General features: G+C 50.2%; 1 protein-coding gene across 1 annotated transcript in view; it reads left to right on the forward strand.

The window, feature by feature from the left end:
- Positions 1–1,668: 1,668 nt before the first annotated feature.
- Positions 1,669–16,415, forward strand: part of LOC144127985 (arginine kinase-like) — a 61,360-nt gene continuing 46,613 nt past the window's right edge. The window contains exons 1-5 of the mRNA XM_077661019.1: positions 1,669–1,821; positions 4,035–4,082; positions 5,384–5,674; positions 6,908–7,318; positions 11,890–11,943. Of these exons, the coding sequence (XP_077517145.1) occupies positions 1,805–1,821; positions 4,035–4,082; positions 5,384–5,674; positions 6,908–7,318; positions 11,890–11,943 (821 nt within the window). The 5' untranslated portion in view covers positions 1,669–1,804. The remainder of the gene's footprint in view (positions 1,822–4,034; positions 4,083–5,383; positions 5,675–6,907; positions 7,319–11,889; positions 11,944–16,415) is intronic.

The raw sequence follows: 16,415 nt of genomic DNA on the forward strand, positions 1-16,415 counted from the left end.
GATGACACAAGCAGCGCCATCTACATCATGGATTTTCGATGGCCACTTCGACAGCCGCTATACTGGCACGTATATAACGAACCGAAAGCATTAATTCATTAGCTACGCACCCACTGTTATGTGATATAATGTGCTCACGTGGCAGCTGCTGTGGTCAATTTGAACTTCATTGCAGACAGACGCGTCCTTGACAAACGTAAGTTGTAAGAGCTCACGCTCTTAAAAGTTCATAGAGCGTCTCTGCTGCCTAATCAGCCCCCGTAGTAGCCCGCCGGAGCCGTGCTGTCACTTGCTGCCAACTAGACGCGAAGAAGTCATCCGATGCGGCACTCCGCTTGGCAATTCCGTCTTGCGAATGGGTCGAGAAAGCGCAGAACTACACTCCCGGCATAAACAAAAAATATTTGGAATCACAAGCGACGCGCACGCTTCAAAATATTCGCACAGGTGAAATCCTGCAGCACTACAGGCTTGCAAGACTCAGATTCCCCCTAGCAGATAAAACGCTCTCCAAGCAACAGGCCAAAGCCTGGCGTAAACTTCAAACTAACACCTATCCAAATCCCCAATTGTGTAGCTTCTATTCGGAAGGACTCTACTCAAACAAATGCAAAAATTGTGATGCGAAAGCCGATCTAAATCATATGACCTGGAACTGCCCGCAGTCCCTAACCGCGAGTCACTTCATTACCGACTCTGCTCATTGGGAGGCTCTATTGCTCAGCCCCGACCCGGGGATACAGATCAAGCTCCTCCAGCTGGCTGAAGACGCCGCCGCTGCCCAAGGGATAGCGGCCGCCGTTTAAGCGGGGGGCGACTTCGTGTCGCTCCTCTATATCCGCTGGAAATAAAGTTTCACAACAACAACAACAGGTGAGCATCGCTTGGCGCAGTGTGTAGGCACGCGCCCTTTTTGCCGACACTGCGCATCGCTGCTGATCGCAGCGCTGTCTTCTTTGACAAATATGGCGTTCGTCTGTCAGGAGCACGCAAACGGTGTGGTTCTGAAAGGCGTGTTAAGGCGGGAAGCATCCTCGGGAAATGGCGAAAAAGGGTAATAAAGAGCCCACCAGAAAGATCAGAAACAGGATCGACGAGCGACATTTAAAAAAGTTTGGGCGATATTTTATACACTACGTGAGTCGCTAAACATTATTTCAGTCCGGGCACCTTCTCCTGAGCAAGAGGCGCATTGACGACAAGACCGGAAGTATCTGCGAAAAATCAAATAATTGAGATAACGGAGAAAGGTGCGCATTAGACATTAGCATTTTCTTTTAATGGGTGACAGGGGGAGCTCCGACTTGTACCGACTTGCACACATTCTGTGAATATATCGTCATTTGTTATTTTTGCTGCCTTTGATTAACAGGGCTATGCCCGCGCCGTCTGGAGCATGTTGAACTGTGGGCCTCTGTGGAGTTCTCAATAAGTGCTCCCAGGATGGAAGTTTTTCCTAAAAGACGTATGCGCAACGGTGCTCCGTTTTATTTCCATGGCATTAGCATAGGATCTCAAATTCCGGGGTAGCTCACTAGCGGGGCTCTTCAAGTCGTGCCTCGTAGCCGTTGGTGTGAGCCATGGGGGAAAAAGAAGAGCCGCGGATGCACGCTCTCTGCCGCCGGGCACGAGCCGGGGACACTCCGCGGTCCCGTCCAGCTGGCCGGGTGCTCCCCGGCAGACGACGCGGCCACCACTACCGCCGGCCCCAGCTTCGCAGCCGCCGGGGCCGACATTCGTCTGGGTGCGGCACTGTGACGCACGCTGTCTGACCGACCACTCGTATGCCGCCCCAGTAGCCACCATGAGTAACTCAGACAGGTGAGCGTGAACAAGCCTGCTTTCGGCTTGCAGCCGGGGTTTGGTCAGGTTGCACTGCCGTCCGCAGCCGCTGTCGGCCGTGCATGGTCTGGAATAAGAGTTCCGCTTCAGCTAGCTGCAGATGCAGAGTTCATGGGCACCGTAATGTGTTGCAAATAACATCAAATGGCTGCTTTTGAACTAGTCAGGGTCTCGCGGAATGGCAGTTAGCGCAAAGAATGTTTATGGAAACGACCACCAACCGCACCCTACTTGATACACAACACTTTTTTATATCTGTAGTTAATATAGCGATAAAATTCCTGACGGTTTCGCTCGTTTCGTCGCTTTTTTCGACTCTTCTTAAGTGGAAACAGAACACTCATACCATAGAAAAAATAACCTTCCACTGCACAAGCTTCATAAACGCACAAGATGGCGTCGAATGATGGTATAGGCGGTGTTTGTTTTCACACGAATCAGATAAATATTAAACCCCACGATTCGTCTCTACCGAAAAAATTCACGACCGACCGCAATTTTAGTATTTTTGCAGCGTAAAAAAATAAACGCTGTTATTCTTGACGTTTACGACGAAGCGTACAGCAACGGTCTTCATCCGCTTGCGCACCGGCGCGCCTGGCCAGGCTGCGCGTCCTGTAACGAATACATATGGGCCATGTGGCGGCGTTTCTGTGGCCCGATTATTAGGCGACTTGTTAGGCGAATTTTGTTTCCGTAACTTTTTCTGCAATATTATACCGCTCCTTCCCCCTCCCCAACGGCTACTGACATCCACCGCGGGTCCACCCGTCTTTGCTATCCGTCGTACTATGGTGAGGGCGACTGTCTCGCCTTGCCCATCCTTCAGGTCTGACCTTCCACCATTGGAATCGTGGCTTTTTCCAAAGGTGAAGGGTCATTTCAAGGGTGACCTTTCCACCGTGTCCGACGAATAGCTAACCATTTCACCGCAGCAGTGGGGTCGTGAAAAGCCACCCTCATTTTGTGCAGCGTGCATTTTGTGCAAAATGCGATGTGCATTTTGTACACGCGTAGCTCTGACATATGTGCATAACCGCAGGTGACGACTGTATCCAAACATTTCATACTCCTGGGACCGACGGAATGCTAGGCATTAATTTCGATACAACTGGTTTTCATTACTTCAGTTACCGAAAAAGTTACATCCTACGAAGCAAAACTTGTGTTTAATTCGGAAAGGATCTTTTTTTTTCACCGATGTCCTGACCTTATCGCACCGCGAGTTTTCTCAACTCCTCGTTCAGTCTTAGCTGCAGCAGGAGAGAATACTGCGCAGGGGAACACGGTGCTTTCCATAAGTTTCTGGACCGCTCGCTTGTGCGGCTCTTTCGGCCTCCAGAATGTTTTGCGCTCCTTGGATTACCTGTCAGCAATCGTAGTTTATTGCCCCCGTACGAGGCAGAAGTTGGCAAAATAACAATTTTCTTTTATTTCCAAGTCCAGTCGGTGAAGGTCTCGCCTGGCCGACCTCTCGCAGCTACCGCCATCCATATCCTTGGAAAGTAAATACATGCCGGCGGATCGGCCGCACCGGGTTTAGTCCGTGATGGCATGCAGCCAATGGGAGGCGCGAGCTGGCAGGCATTGCCTGCAGTCTTCAGCCCACTCGTTCTGCGCTGGCTCGCTACAAGGACACAAACAGGAGCAGTACGCAGAGCCAGCGAAGCAGAGAATACGAACGACAAAGAGAGGCGAAGAGTGACTGCTGCTGCTCAGACTTTGCGGTTGGCTCGGAAACACAGCCGCCGCTGAGGGAAAACACAATGCAATGCCAGTTAGGCTGCTTCGAGTCGTCCTGCTCTGATCGCTGGTATTTGAATGTTGTGTGCAGCGTTCGTCCCACTGACGATATTTCGTCCCAAATATTTGGTTAGGTTTTATGGGGTTAGTGTCCCACAGCGATGTGAGGAACACCGTAGTGGATGGCTCCGTATAATTACGACCACCTGGGGTTTACATTTAGATAACAGAAGCTAGAACCTTCTCTCAATAGTATGGTATCAAATAAGCGCTTTCCCCGGCAAATCACAATGCTGTCGAATGCACTGTTTGATAAGGTGATTGTGAATGACGGCTCTCATCAGCTATGGATAAAAGTACGTGCCGCACTGGCCTGATCAGTGTTAAAGTGCATGGATAAACTCGCAGCTTCTTTCACAGTCATAGGACACGCCGTTCACCTTTTGCAGCTTCCACGTCGAAGTGAACTCCCAGACCAATGTCAGCGTCACGCCAGGGTAAGGATTTCAGAGACAAGCATTGCTTCGTTTACGCCATCTCGAGGCGAATGGCTGGTTACAGTTGCGTTTTTAAGAGCGTTAACCTCCGTCCCGTTCTGACATGTGTGCTGACAAATTCAGCGCTGAGAGCAGTGCCTTTTCGAAGAAGGAAGTCCTCTCGTTGGTGTTTATTAACGAAGAAATTACGCGAAGGTGAACATTATTTTCGCCCGTAGCCGTAGCTGTCTTCACCAGGCGCGCCTCTGAATGATTCAATATGCATGCATAAATGCCAGCAAAGTACAGCACAGTGAAGACACAGTATACAAAGGATGGCAGCTGGGTTGTGACTGCACTCACTTTGCAATAATAACTCGAAGCACTGGCAATGAAATTCGAAGCAAAGATGCGGGCTTGCGGAGGACGTGTGATACTTTTATACGGAGTTGGCAGGCACAAATAGCTGAACTAGGGCCAGTGAATTAGGAGTGATGCAAATAAATGTTCAAGGGTGAGGTAACGAAAAGCCTACGCAGTAGAGCTGAGTCTTTCGTTTGGCAGTGAGCATATATGCGAGAGATGGGAAACGGGAGGATCAAGTGCGCAGTCTGGCTACATTGAAAACCTTTAGATAGGTTCGTGCTCTGCAGTGGCCTTCAACGCGGTGCCGTTTATTGAAAGACACAATGAACAGCGACTAATACAGTTTCGCCCGAACTCTGGACGCCGTAGATGATCACAGGCGCCTCGAAAACGTAATTCTCTGAGTTCGAGCGGATTTTCTTTTTACGAAAGAATCAACTACCAGAATATGTCTTGCATACAATAGGCGAAGTATATCCGGCTACGTGAATTGAAGACTCAAAGTTTTATGCACTGTGCTAAAATTTCCCGCAAACTAACGTTTCAATTTCACGGATGACAGTTTCGTTTTCTGTATACGTACTGAAGCGCTAGACAGTTATCCAGTAACAGTGGCATTAGCTGAAATGTACTCGCTTAGCAAATAAAGTAGCCATGCAAAAGGTCAAATACCGAGCAGTGATTTGATGGTTAAGCACAGAAACACGGCAGTCCGCTGAACAATCATGTAGTGCTTTTTTTTCCATACCGCCGATCATTTCTCGTGCCCTCTGTATGCATGGCACCAGCGCCAAACGGAAAAGATTGATTACCTCGTTTGAGCCCCGATTTGTAAACATCGACCTCTGCTCGAAAAGACTTTTGTCGGGACTTGCACCCTGAACCTGCATAACGCACCAGTGAGAATATCTGCGGAAGCGATTCGAAGCGTTCTGCCTGGCGCGTGCCCTGCACAGGCAGGGCTACAGCCAGACGTTCACGCAAGGTGTCCGCCAGACACCCAGCCACACGAGCACGGTGTCGGTGGTGTCGTCGCCGCCGACGTTCGGAGCCCCTCCACAGCTCGGTCCCCCGGGCGGCTTCATGATGGCCGGCGCGCCGCCCATGATGTACGGTCCTCCGCCGGCCCCGCCATTCGGGCCCCGGCTGCCTCCGCCGCCGCCCCCGCCGGGCCAGTACGGGCCGCCGTTCGACGCCGGGGGGCCGCCGCCATACGGACCCCCTCCGCCATTCATGCCCTACGCCAGGTCAGGCCACGCGATGGGGCTTGTGCGACGCCTTTCTCGCCTGTGGACGTAGCTTTTGTAGTATGAGTCCAGTCTGGAGGCAATTTACGCACACACAGCTCCGGTCTTCAACCCTAGGGATTTCAGGACCGAATATCTTGCAAAAATAGCCATGAATTTATATTTCCAATAAAGTGAAATGCTAAGTTTTCCTACGCGCAAGCTACGCACTCTAGAATGATTATAACGCGACTTGGTGGTATTGGTGCGTTTCAAAGCGGAAGTGGTGATAAGTGGGCGCGCCGGCTCGACGCCTTCGCGTCGGAAAGGAACGGCGATGCTTCACAGAGTTTCTGCTTCTTAGTTTAAGCCGCTGTGAAGAACGACGCACGGGCGCAGATCTTCAGATGCCGCCAAATTTTTTTTCCGTTCGTACTCCACCTTCGTCCGCGTTCATTCTCCTTGCAGTTGCTCACAAATACTCACCACATCTTACCGCGAACTAAGTTATTCTGCAGGGCATCTCCGTAGCACAAATACAAGTAAAATCTTGTGCAAAAAATGGCACTATGGCCTTCAACATGTACTATGATGAACAATACGAGAAGGAATACGGGAGCGTGCGCCTGATAGCCTCAAACCCTGGCGGCCCCTTTCAGAAACAGAGTGGAGAGCGTGGGGAGCAAGACTGCAAAACAGGACGGGACTGAGGCAGGCGGCCACACCGGGCCTGCCTCAGTCCCGTCCTGTTTTGCGGTTTTGCTCCTCACGGTGTCCTACCAACTGGCCTACAACGAAGTCCTTCTATAAGAGTGGAAAGGGTGGTGCGTTCTTCCATTTTTAAGAAGCAGGCAACACAGCAGAACCCTCTCCACAGTACTACGGAAAGTGGCCGCCGTGCATCGCCAGAAGCAGGGCGTGAGGCTATCTGCCACGCGCTCCCGTGTTCCAGCTCATACTGCTCATGATAATACTGACGCACCAACTGACATTCAGTGGTTACATTCAAAGCTGTGTCAACGCTCATGCACATTTGCAGCTAGGCACAATATGTTTATAGTTCAATTTAGCGCCGTTAAGATGAGGAGGATGCCCGCCTCTGGAGCATGAGAAAGGTGTCGCCGTGCAGAACCTGAGTCCTATGATGCATTTACTGACGTCATACAACTTCGGCGACGCGTCGCTCCGCTAGTGCTGCCGCGTTCACAGAGACGCCGCCGACAGACAACAGCGAACTGCAGCTTGATCTCGAAGGGCCCCGCCGCCGCCGGCGAGGTTCCGGCGGAGCTACCGCGACCTGCGGCCGGAGCCACGGCGCGGACGGGAAGACGTCGACTACGGGGACAGGGGTCCTCCGCGGCGGGGCGGAAGCCGGGAGCGGCGCGGAGACGACGGTCCGCCCCGACGGCGGCGGGGAAGGCGACCGCCGTCGCGCCGCGAGGACGAGGACCGCGACGAAGACGAGGACGAGGGCGGACCGACCGTGTCGCCGGCCGAGGCCGCTCGCCACGACACCTCGTGTCCCGTCCGCAAGGCGAGCAGCGAGCGCGCCAGGCGAGGCCGCCGCCGCCAGGAGGACGACGAAGACGAGGAGCGGCCGGACTTCGAGGAGGACGAGGAGGAGGAGGAAGGCGCCACCGACAGGCTGGGTCTCAAGAAGAAGAAGTACGTTTGCCCCGAGAGAGGCGGAAGGCGCATGCGCAGAGCCGAACAAAGGAGACGCGGCGTTTCATTGCGACAGCAGTATAGGTGCCGCTGTTGTGGAAAGCCGGCGACCGTCCGTCCGTGTCAGGTAAAAGCAGGTCACCAACCTGCCACGGTGGGTAGATGGCAACCTGTCCACCTTGACAGGTGGCAATAAATTAGTTTAAATAAGTTCAGTGCAATTTCCACCTGCCCACGGTGACACTGCGCATCAGCTCATTGGTCGAGAGGCAGCCTCTCGAAGAACCATCTGCGTAGCAATGAGCCTTACGGGAGCTCAAGAGAAGCAATCTGGATCTCACAAGCCCCACCTGCGGGGCAATGGCACGTCGCTTGACCACTGTATTACTGATCTAGTGGTGGTATGAGGACTCCCCGAGATATATGAATCGATGAAAGAGGAGCACTTGCGCGGGAGGGATCTCTTGCTATCACATTGTACCCTGAAGCATAGGTTAAGCGCTTTCCAAGTTTTTTTTTTCATGACGGCGCCCCGGGGACGCAGTTCCTTCCAGCGCGGTAAGGTACAACAGGGACACGCGGCCATTCAAAGTGGCGCTAGCCTCTAATTCACTAGACAAGGACGTTGGTATGGCGACAGACAGGCTTCGTAATCAGTTCCATTTGAACCGATAGCTGGGTCAGCATCGCCGGGGTACAAGAATCGATCGTTTTCCACTCCTGGAGACAAAAGGAATGTTCCCGCTTTTTAACATGTTTTTTGTTTATACGTAGTTTCCTACGTGACCAGCTGAACAAACCTCACTGGCCTTTTGCTGCAATAACACCGGTCTTAAGTACCGCAGTGTGCATGCGGCCTAATGTAATTCTAAAGCGAATCGCATTGTTGGTGCATGAAGAATATAGGCCTTCCGTTCTCCTTTTTCTTCATTCGCTAATGCGTCTATATGATAGGTGGCATGCAGTTCAGCCTCGCTCTCTATGCCAGTCATGTCGCCTTGTTTCACCTTGAAGGGCCCTGAACACCCTCAGCTCAGCGCAGTACATCAGCACGAGTTCTGTGGTCTATGTCAATTACATGTCGTCGTCGTTTACTTTGCGCTGCCATTTTCCATGATCATTGACCGACTAGCCCACACGAAGATAAGCTGAACGCCTGCTTGAGATTGTCGGGTTATCCCATTAAACGGGCAGAGAGCGCCGCCATGAAGCTCTCAGTCAAGTTTCGTGCCACTAGGTGGAGCACAGCGCTCACATGTGGAATGTAAAAGTTAGGCTTCCTTTCCCTCTTACGACTTCACTCCTGCGTTACCGAGACGTATAGCGTACAGCAGCAGGTGCTGCGGGGCTCCTGCGCCCCAACTCGCACCCTTTCCCTCACCAGCACCGCTGCCCAAAGGTCGGGTACGCTTTACCATGGGAAATGACTCCTCCCGCAGCTTGATAAGCTGCCCGATGCTTCTGAACGAACAGTTTAAAAGAACACAGGAGAGAATTCCAATGTGAGGGAAACGTAAAAAGGTAAATATTGTACATTTAGTTTCTTCGCGCCGGTGGCGTAATATTTAGGGACGAAACCGTCAGAACAGGTGACCGCACTCTCCAAGCTGTTTCCCGCGATCAGTACCCTTCTGAAAATCTACGCAGGTATGAACGGGTTCACACTGTAAACAAGAATCAACCCAAGTGGGGGTTTAAATTGTTGGCGCCACCCTTTATACTCCATATGCGGAGACATTTACTCCATGAATATGGAGTAAAAGTGTTCTAAATGACCTATTTTACTCCCTGCGCTAAATAATGGGGCATAAATCAGGGTTCTCCTCCTTATAACTTCTATTTTTAAATGGAGTTCCTTGGTCTCAATGCGCCCCAACTCTATTTTTAAATGGAGTTCCTTGGTCTCAATGCGCCCCAAGTCCCCAAAGTAGTAAAAAAAACACCATTCTGCGCCATCCGCCCCGCCATCTAGCGTCTCGCTTGCTTGGTCAGTCGTCTGATAATGGCGGTGAGTGACGACCACTTGGTTACCGTCGTCGCTGGATCCCTGCTTGCTTCTGCTCCTTCACGGGCGACTGCCGCGGTACAGGATATCTGCTTGTCGCCGTTTTCCGCTACAGTAAGCTGCATAATTGAACTTCTCTTGTGAAGCTTACAGTGCTCTAACCATACCTGACCTTCCTTTATTAGTGTCGCCACCCCGTTAGAGCCCATTCTTACGCCTAATTCTGAGTTTTTTCAGTGTTGTTCTGGCGGTGTGTCACAACTGATTACAGTGCTCTGCATAACACGGAACTTTGATAGAATATAGTTTCAACGCTGAGCTCTTGATTGAGCTGATGAGGCTACATTTTCCCTCAGTCGTATTGAAATGCCAAGCCTTAAACAAGTGAATATGAAGCCAAACACTGTCATACCGAACTATCTTCAGAGGTGTTTTCATTTTCAACTTATCCTGCTCTGGTTTTTAGTCAAGTATAGCGTGATGCATGACCGTGAAAACTACTCCGCGACTCCTTTTCAGTTTTGAACTATTTATTATAATTCTATATTACTTTATCTACGAACGTAGCCAACCAAACAAGCGCGTACAGCAAAAGCAGACGACTCCTGCCGCCTTCGCCTACGGCATCGCTGGGCTTGCAGACGGCGAAAAGAACGCGTGACGCAGGGTGACATTAAGGCAGCGCAGTTTCCCAAAGTTGGATTGCCGGCTGCCCCCGCGGCTGCTGCCCGTTTTCCCCGCTGGCCCTGCTGTGAGAATGAGCCTGAATGAGGATAAACAAACAGAACGCCATTTTTTGGCTCCATTTCTGTAGGTAGCAAAAACTCTCTTGTACTGCTAAATACCTGCCTTTTATATGGAAGTAAATCAAATACTCCATTTATATGGAGTAAACGAAACCTACTTTTGGGTGTGCGCTTGAGGACAAGCCATTTACTCTCATTTGGGTGTACTTTGTTAACAGTGCAGAAACTGTGATTATGGGATACGAGCTGTATTATTCGGGGCATCAGCATTATTCAGGGCACCTGTATCACATGGAGCACCTGTATCACCCGGGGCACCTGTATTATTCGAGGACCTGTATCATTCGAGGACCTGGCACACTCGGATACCTGCGTCATTCAGGGACGACCGTTTCATTCGAGATTCATCTAGCTCTGCACCAGCTTTGTCAGCGTGCGTTTTGTACTCTAGGAGAAATGCGCCAGATTTAGATCTATTTTCTTTAAAATAGCGCAAACTCTATCTGGATGGTAGGTCTCTATTTCAAATTAGTTTATTTGTTAACGGAACCACGGCATTTTGATGGTGCGACAGGGTAAGGGCGGTGATTCAAGGCCCGCTTAAATTTAAGGGAGAGTGGGGACAGCTTTGTCTAATGTTCCTTCCTCATAAGCGCCTATCTTGTGGCCCTTTCTGGTTACGCTGGCAGCAAGGGACGCTTGCATGACCGAGAAAGTCAATTAAAATTTTACCGCCACTCTCTTCAAACTGGTGACGTCCACACCAAGGAAACCACCAATGTCAAGTGGATCGCGGCTCAGCACGGCCTCTGGGATTCGCACCAAATGAACTGCGTCGGCGCATGCAGTTTACTTGCGCACTCGGCCCGCAATGGGGACATTTGTACTGTGTTCTGTTTTTCCTTTTCTAGCTTATAAAAGCTCCGATTTCAATGAAAGTAGCATCTTTGTCGTTTTAATACGATAACATATCAATGCACGCCAGCTTCAGTGTGCCCCTTAAGAAACATACCCTCTCTCTGCGCGTACAAAACAAAAAAAAAACACCGCTGGAATCCCTTGAGAAGCTGTTGTGTTTGATTCCTTGAACCCCCAATATATTTGCACTGAAGAAGCAATAAGCGCAAGGAGACAGAGCGAACACTAGCGGCAGGATGCTGCTTCAGGGTAGTGTAATGCAATCAGTGTTCAGTTATACTGCTACGAGATAGTTCTTGAGAATTTCTCTAATTCTCGACCTAATTTTTTCGTCCATGTGTGCTGCTAAGGCTCTGCTGTCGAGGTCCTCTTCAATTGATACGGTTACCCGTGGCTTCAGTTAAACTGTATCGCATATCTATGAGTGAATGACCCAAGTTGTGGGCCATGCCATTCGCAAAAAATGCATTAAATTTTCCCCATGGCAGGAAATGTTTGGGGTTCCGGCACGTGAAACTGAGCATGTAAAAGCTGGACACCCTCGGGGCGAGCCATACAAATGCGAAAGAAATCGAGCCATTAAGATTGGTCTTGGGATTAAAACTCAGCGAAGCACGAGTCGGAACATAAATTATCTAGGAATTAATTTGACTAAGGCACTGCATCCGCGTGATTTTGGCATTGGTAACGGCCCTGCATGAGGCCTCGCCATGTCGAGGTGTCCTTCCTCTTCAGAGGAGTGGAGATATTTGTGAGCGTGTCTTTGCTCCGGAAGAATGCGTACATGAGTAAACAGGGATTACCACGTTGAGCTCTTCAGCGCTGAATAAATAATTTGTGGCCTTCAGGCCCAGCGCGATTTCAGTGTACAACGAGCGCGCGTTCTTTCTTCCCCCGCGCAGATACAGGCTCGTTCCGGCCGACACTTTGCGGCGCTACATCACCGTCATCCAGAGGTGAGCGCGCCGATGGGCTGCGGCCGCTTAGTGGTGTGCGGGGAAACTCTCTCCACCGTTTTCAGTTAGTAGTATACTTTGCAACTGCATCTCTTAGTACTTGCCATAGATTTCATGTGCAGCAGCATTATTTTGTTTGAAAACTTTGCTTATTACCCATCCGCCACTGCAACCAATACTGCTTGATTGTGTCGCTGGAGATGCGACATAGCAACACGAATGTGATCACCGTGATGATGCCGGTTAGTACGCCACGCGTAGCTATATTCTTCAAGTGCAAGCACGAAGCACTACAACAGAGGCTGATCACACAGCACAAGCGCTGGCTTCCAACTAAATTTTTACTAGACGCGCAGTCGCTCACAAAACCGAAGCCCCTTTCTGCCATACCTTGGCCACAGGGTGTGAACAGGAAAAAAAAAAAGTAACGAAAGTCATGGCCATACAACGCAAACCTGAACGTGGGGACCTGAATCTGCAGCAGCCGCAGTTCACCACCTGCTGAAACATCAGAACTGCACACACAGTCATCTTGAAGGTGGGGCGTCCAGGCCGCTTCATTCGTTTCGCGCACCATCTGATCCGGATGCCTGGTTAATGTAAAGACGGGCGCACAATAACATTTACAGCAATGTTACTTTTTCCCGCTTCGTACGCAATCTTATTCCCGCTGTTTTAGAGAATCCGCACCTGTGCTGTGCCAGTCATTGTTGTCGTGTTTCGTGAATGTGCTGCAGAGTTCGCTATACTTGGTACGCAGCTTTATCGCTTTTTGGGTGCAGCAATCTGCGCTCCAAAAACTCTTTCGCAGTGTGTCATAAGGCGAGGCAAGAAAAAGCCCGGCATTGTGAGTACTGTGTTTGTCAGAGCCTAGGAAGTGTCTTGCACGGCGGAAACGCAAACGGGCAACCTTTGGCTGAAGCCTGACGTCTCTCGCCCAGCCCGCTGTTCGGGTGGTCGGTTCGCCACGCCTCCGGTAGCCGAAATCTGGCGGATGTGACGCAGCAAGCTTTTGACTCACGTGCGGCGGCGCTCAACTGTACGACCTCAAGGCCGCAGCAGCGATGGCTTTGCAGGGGGATTCGACTACTTTTTCTCGCCACTGTTGTGTGTAGTTATTTACTCGAGCGACACTAAAAAGCCAAGCGAGAATTTGGTGCGGGAATTTGGTGGGCGTATAACCTGCGCTGAGTGATTGACATGTGCCCAAGAACAGTCAGTTTTCGGGGACCTGGGGAATATCTGCAGTTTGAAACCCAGCGCTTCTTGTTTTTTTTTTTCTGGTGCACAGGTGCGCTTTTGGCAAATCTGATACAGCGCAAAAAAATGAATAAACTGCGTCTTTTACTCTCATAAGTGCAATCCTAACGATGCCATTTTTTTGCATTACGAAAAGAACATGCCGACGATAGGATTGACAAACTTCGGCTTTCTTATTTCTCAGAAATAAGCAAATATTGCACGATTATTTGCTACCGTCCTGACATTGCGCTCAGTGAATATTGCAAGGCTTGCTTAAAGGAAACCCACAAAATTTTTATGATATTAAACTTTTCAAAATGTCGCATTTTGCCCCCAGCTGTAGGGCAAAATGAGGCAGTGGTTGGGCAAAATGAGGCGGCCGTCTAAAAGAAGCGAATTACTTAGTTTCGCATCAATGCTAAGTTGGCCCATGGGAGCCAACTTTACAACTTATTTGGTTCAAAAGAAACTTTGTACAGTCCCTTTCGCATTTTCACTGTTCTTAATTTTTTGGCGGGCATCTCAAAACACTTAAGGCACCTGTGCTGCTTTATGCTCTCCCGGGTTTCTGCATCTCTTCTCCGCCCGTATTGGCGGTCACTGTTTTTTTTTTTCTCGTACGTTCAGGCCACCCTAGAGTGCCAGAAAACAAATGCAGGACCTCGGAGCAAACATTACCCTTCTATTACACGCAGGTGAACGTCGCTATGTCGCGTTTGTCCCCGCATGTATGCTGTCGCTAAAATACATTTGCTGTAAGAACTTGTAAATCGTGAATATTGATATATTGTAAGATCCTGGTATAACAATTTTGAAGGCAGATGTCCATTTTTTCAGGTGTATAGCAAAATCTTTCCTTTATAGTCTTTCCGTCGCTCGGATCGAGCAGTCAACACTGCCATATAAAACCAATGGGGAACGCTTTTGACAATAGCAAAAACATTAATAGCGAAAAATTTCAAGCCTGCCGAAGGAACATCAGCTGATATATTGATTGTAATAGTGAGATCTTACAATATATGAAAAAATTACGCCAATAAACTCTTTCTCGTTCAAAAGGGCTTTTGTCCAGAATTGTTGGGCATGCGGGAGCGCGAAATCCTCTTGAACTTTTCATGAGCCAAGACAAAGGACTAAAAGCCTAAGTGAAATCTAGGACGCTCTTTCGGTCGCCCTTCGCAGTAACGAAAACCCTGCAGATATTCGGCCTTACTTCCTCGTTCACCGAGGCTCACATCGGAGTTTTATCTGCTTGGGGAAAAACCAAACTCGCCAGCCTTGAGTTTAGTTGCAGCGCACACGCTGGCTGGTCACTTCCGCTAAGTATCCCGTTGATTTGCTCGCGGGGTTAATTTTTAAATGTTAGTGGCGCTAAGCAACAAAATGTCACATTTTTCCCACTCTCCCGCAGTTCCAGACATATGCGTCCCTCACCCGTCCAAAGAGTACGTTGACGCTTTGTCGCAACACACGTGGCAACGCCTAGCCAGCCTGAAAGCCGGCAACACTGCCTATTCCTCATTGGTGCATGCCATTCACGAGGCTATAATTCTGCGGCTGCGAGGATATATTCGAGCTTCGTAATAGAGCTGTGGTGATGCATGGCAGCCTGCATTTGCGCCTCGTCCGCTGTGCGTCAGAGGGTGACATTACACATTTGCTTTCCGCGTCTCCCGTATGCAAGCAAAAGGAAGGCAACTGTTTACTTTTACCTACGGGCGGCCTCACACTTAGGCAGCGTACGCTCAGAGCGCTGGGTGAAAGCTCGCACGTATTCTGTAGCAGACATCAGGTCAGCAGAAACGCAAGACGCTGTCCCAAGCACGCCAAGAACCTCAGTTGTCTGGAAAATCATTCACGTGGTTCTTGACTAACGCGCCTGCTGCACTGCGGCGGTGGCCGAGTGGTTGAGCATCGGCCTCGCATGCGGGAGGTGCGGGGTTCGATCCCCAGTGCCGCCGGGTACCCACCGGTGATACAATTGGTACAAGCTTTCCCCTGCGTTGTGCTCGGGTTATTTAGGGTGAAATGCTTGGGAAATGGGTCCTTGATACCCACCTTGAGAAATCGAAAATGTCTCTTTAGCCTCAGATGCCCTTGCGCCATAAAAATTCATTATCACCAACGCGCCTGCTGTATGTCTATGTTGTATGTGCGGCAGTTTGCAGAAATTGAGTTTTCTTCCTTCGTGAAACCATTGCGTAACACCGTCAGAGGTTTCTCCGCCGTGACACCACAGCGATTCCCTCCCAAATAAATTCCTTATTAATATTCAGTCAGCAGTAATCCTTAGAAAATGGGCGGCGAGCGGTTGACGAAAGGCATCGAAGGTCATTTTAATTTACTCGGTTCTGCGACTATGCTACTGTTTGGAACCGATATAGCCGCCTCGGCAAGAATGGGCTATATTTAAGAAATGACTAAGGCTTTGGTGATGATTGCTGTTTGTGACAAAGCGGTCTTCGTAGCATTCCTTGGCTAGGCTTCGTGACGACTGAGGTGCAAATATATCTGTCTGCGGAATGCGTAAGGAGTTGTATTAGAAGCGATGGTCTGGTACGGCACGCAGAAACGAAGGGAGATGTACAGCATCTCTCTTAGCGACACTGTTAATAAGTCGGACTCAGATTACCGTGGGTACGTTTCAGCGCGCTGACCATGAAACATCGGTTGTATGATCCCACCCAGACGGACCATTCGGACTGGCGAGTTTAATCGTGCAAGTGAATGCAAAAATGACTTCCGTGTGCTGCACCACACTTGGACCGCTCGATACAAAATAGCCGTAACCCAAGGACCGGGCACTGCCTCGAACGCAGAGGTCGTTGATGGCGAAAAATGCGCAGTGCGTCCCTTTCCGTCCGCCGTCTTTCGCGTTCTTCTGTGCCGCGTCTGTGGGCGAGCAAAGTTCCTTCCGCACGCGTGCCTCTTCGAGCGCCCCGTCTCCAGAGCGGCCCCTGAAACGCGATGCGCGCGATGACGTCAGGGCAACGGTCGCAGCTGGCGCAGTTGAGGGCTTTGGTGCCACGGGAACTGAGTAGGAAAAAAAAGTAACAAATGTGGCATCCTGTCTTAATCGCAAGACGTTTGACACAATGTGATAAACCTCAGTGCAATGAAAAACACACGGCCTCAATTCATTATTCACTTGGACGAGTACTGTCAGTCTAACGGCTGCCCCCGTACCCGTGCTCGGACGGAAGGGAGTGTAAAACAGAGCCCCCCCCCCC

The sequence above is a fragment of the Amblyomma americanum genome, chromosome 4, assembly GCF_052857255.1.
Source record: "Amblyomma americanum isolate KBUSLIRL-KWMA chromosome 4, ASM5285725v1, whole genome shotgun sequence".
NCBI lineage: Eukaryota > Metazoa > Arthropoda > Arachnida > Ixodida > Ixodidae > Amblyomma > Amblyomma americanum.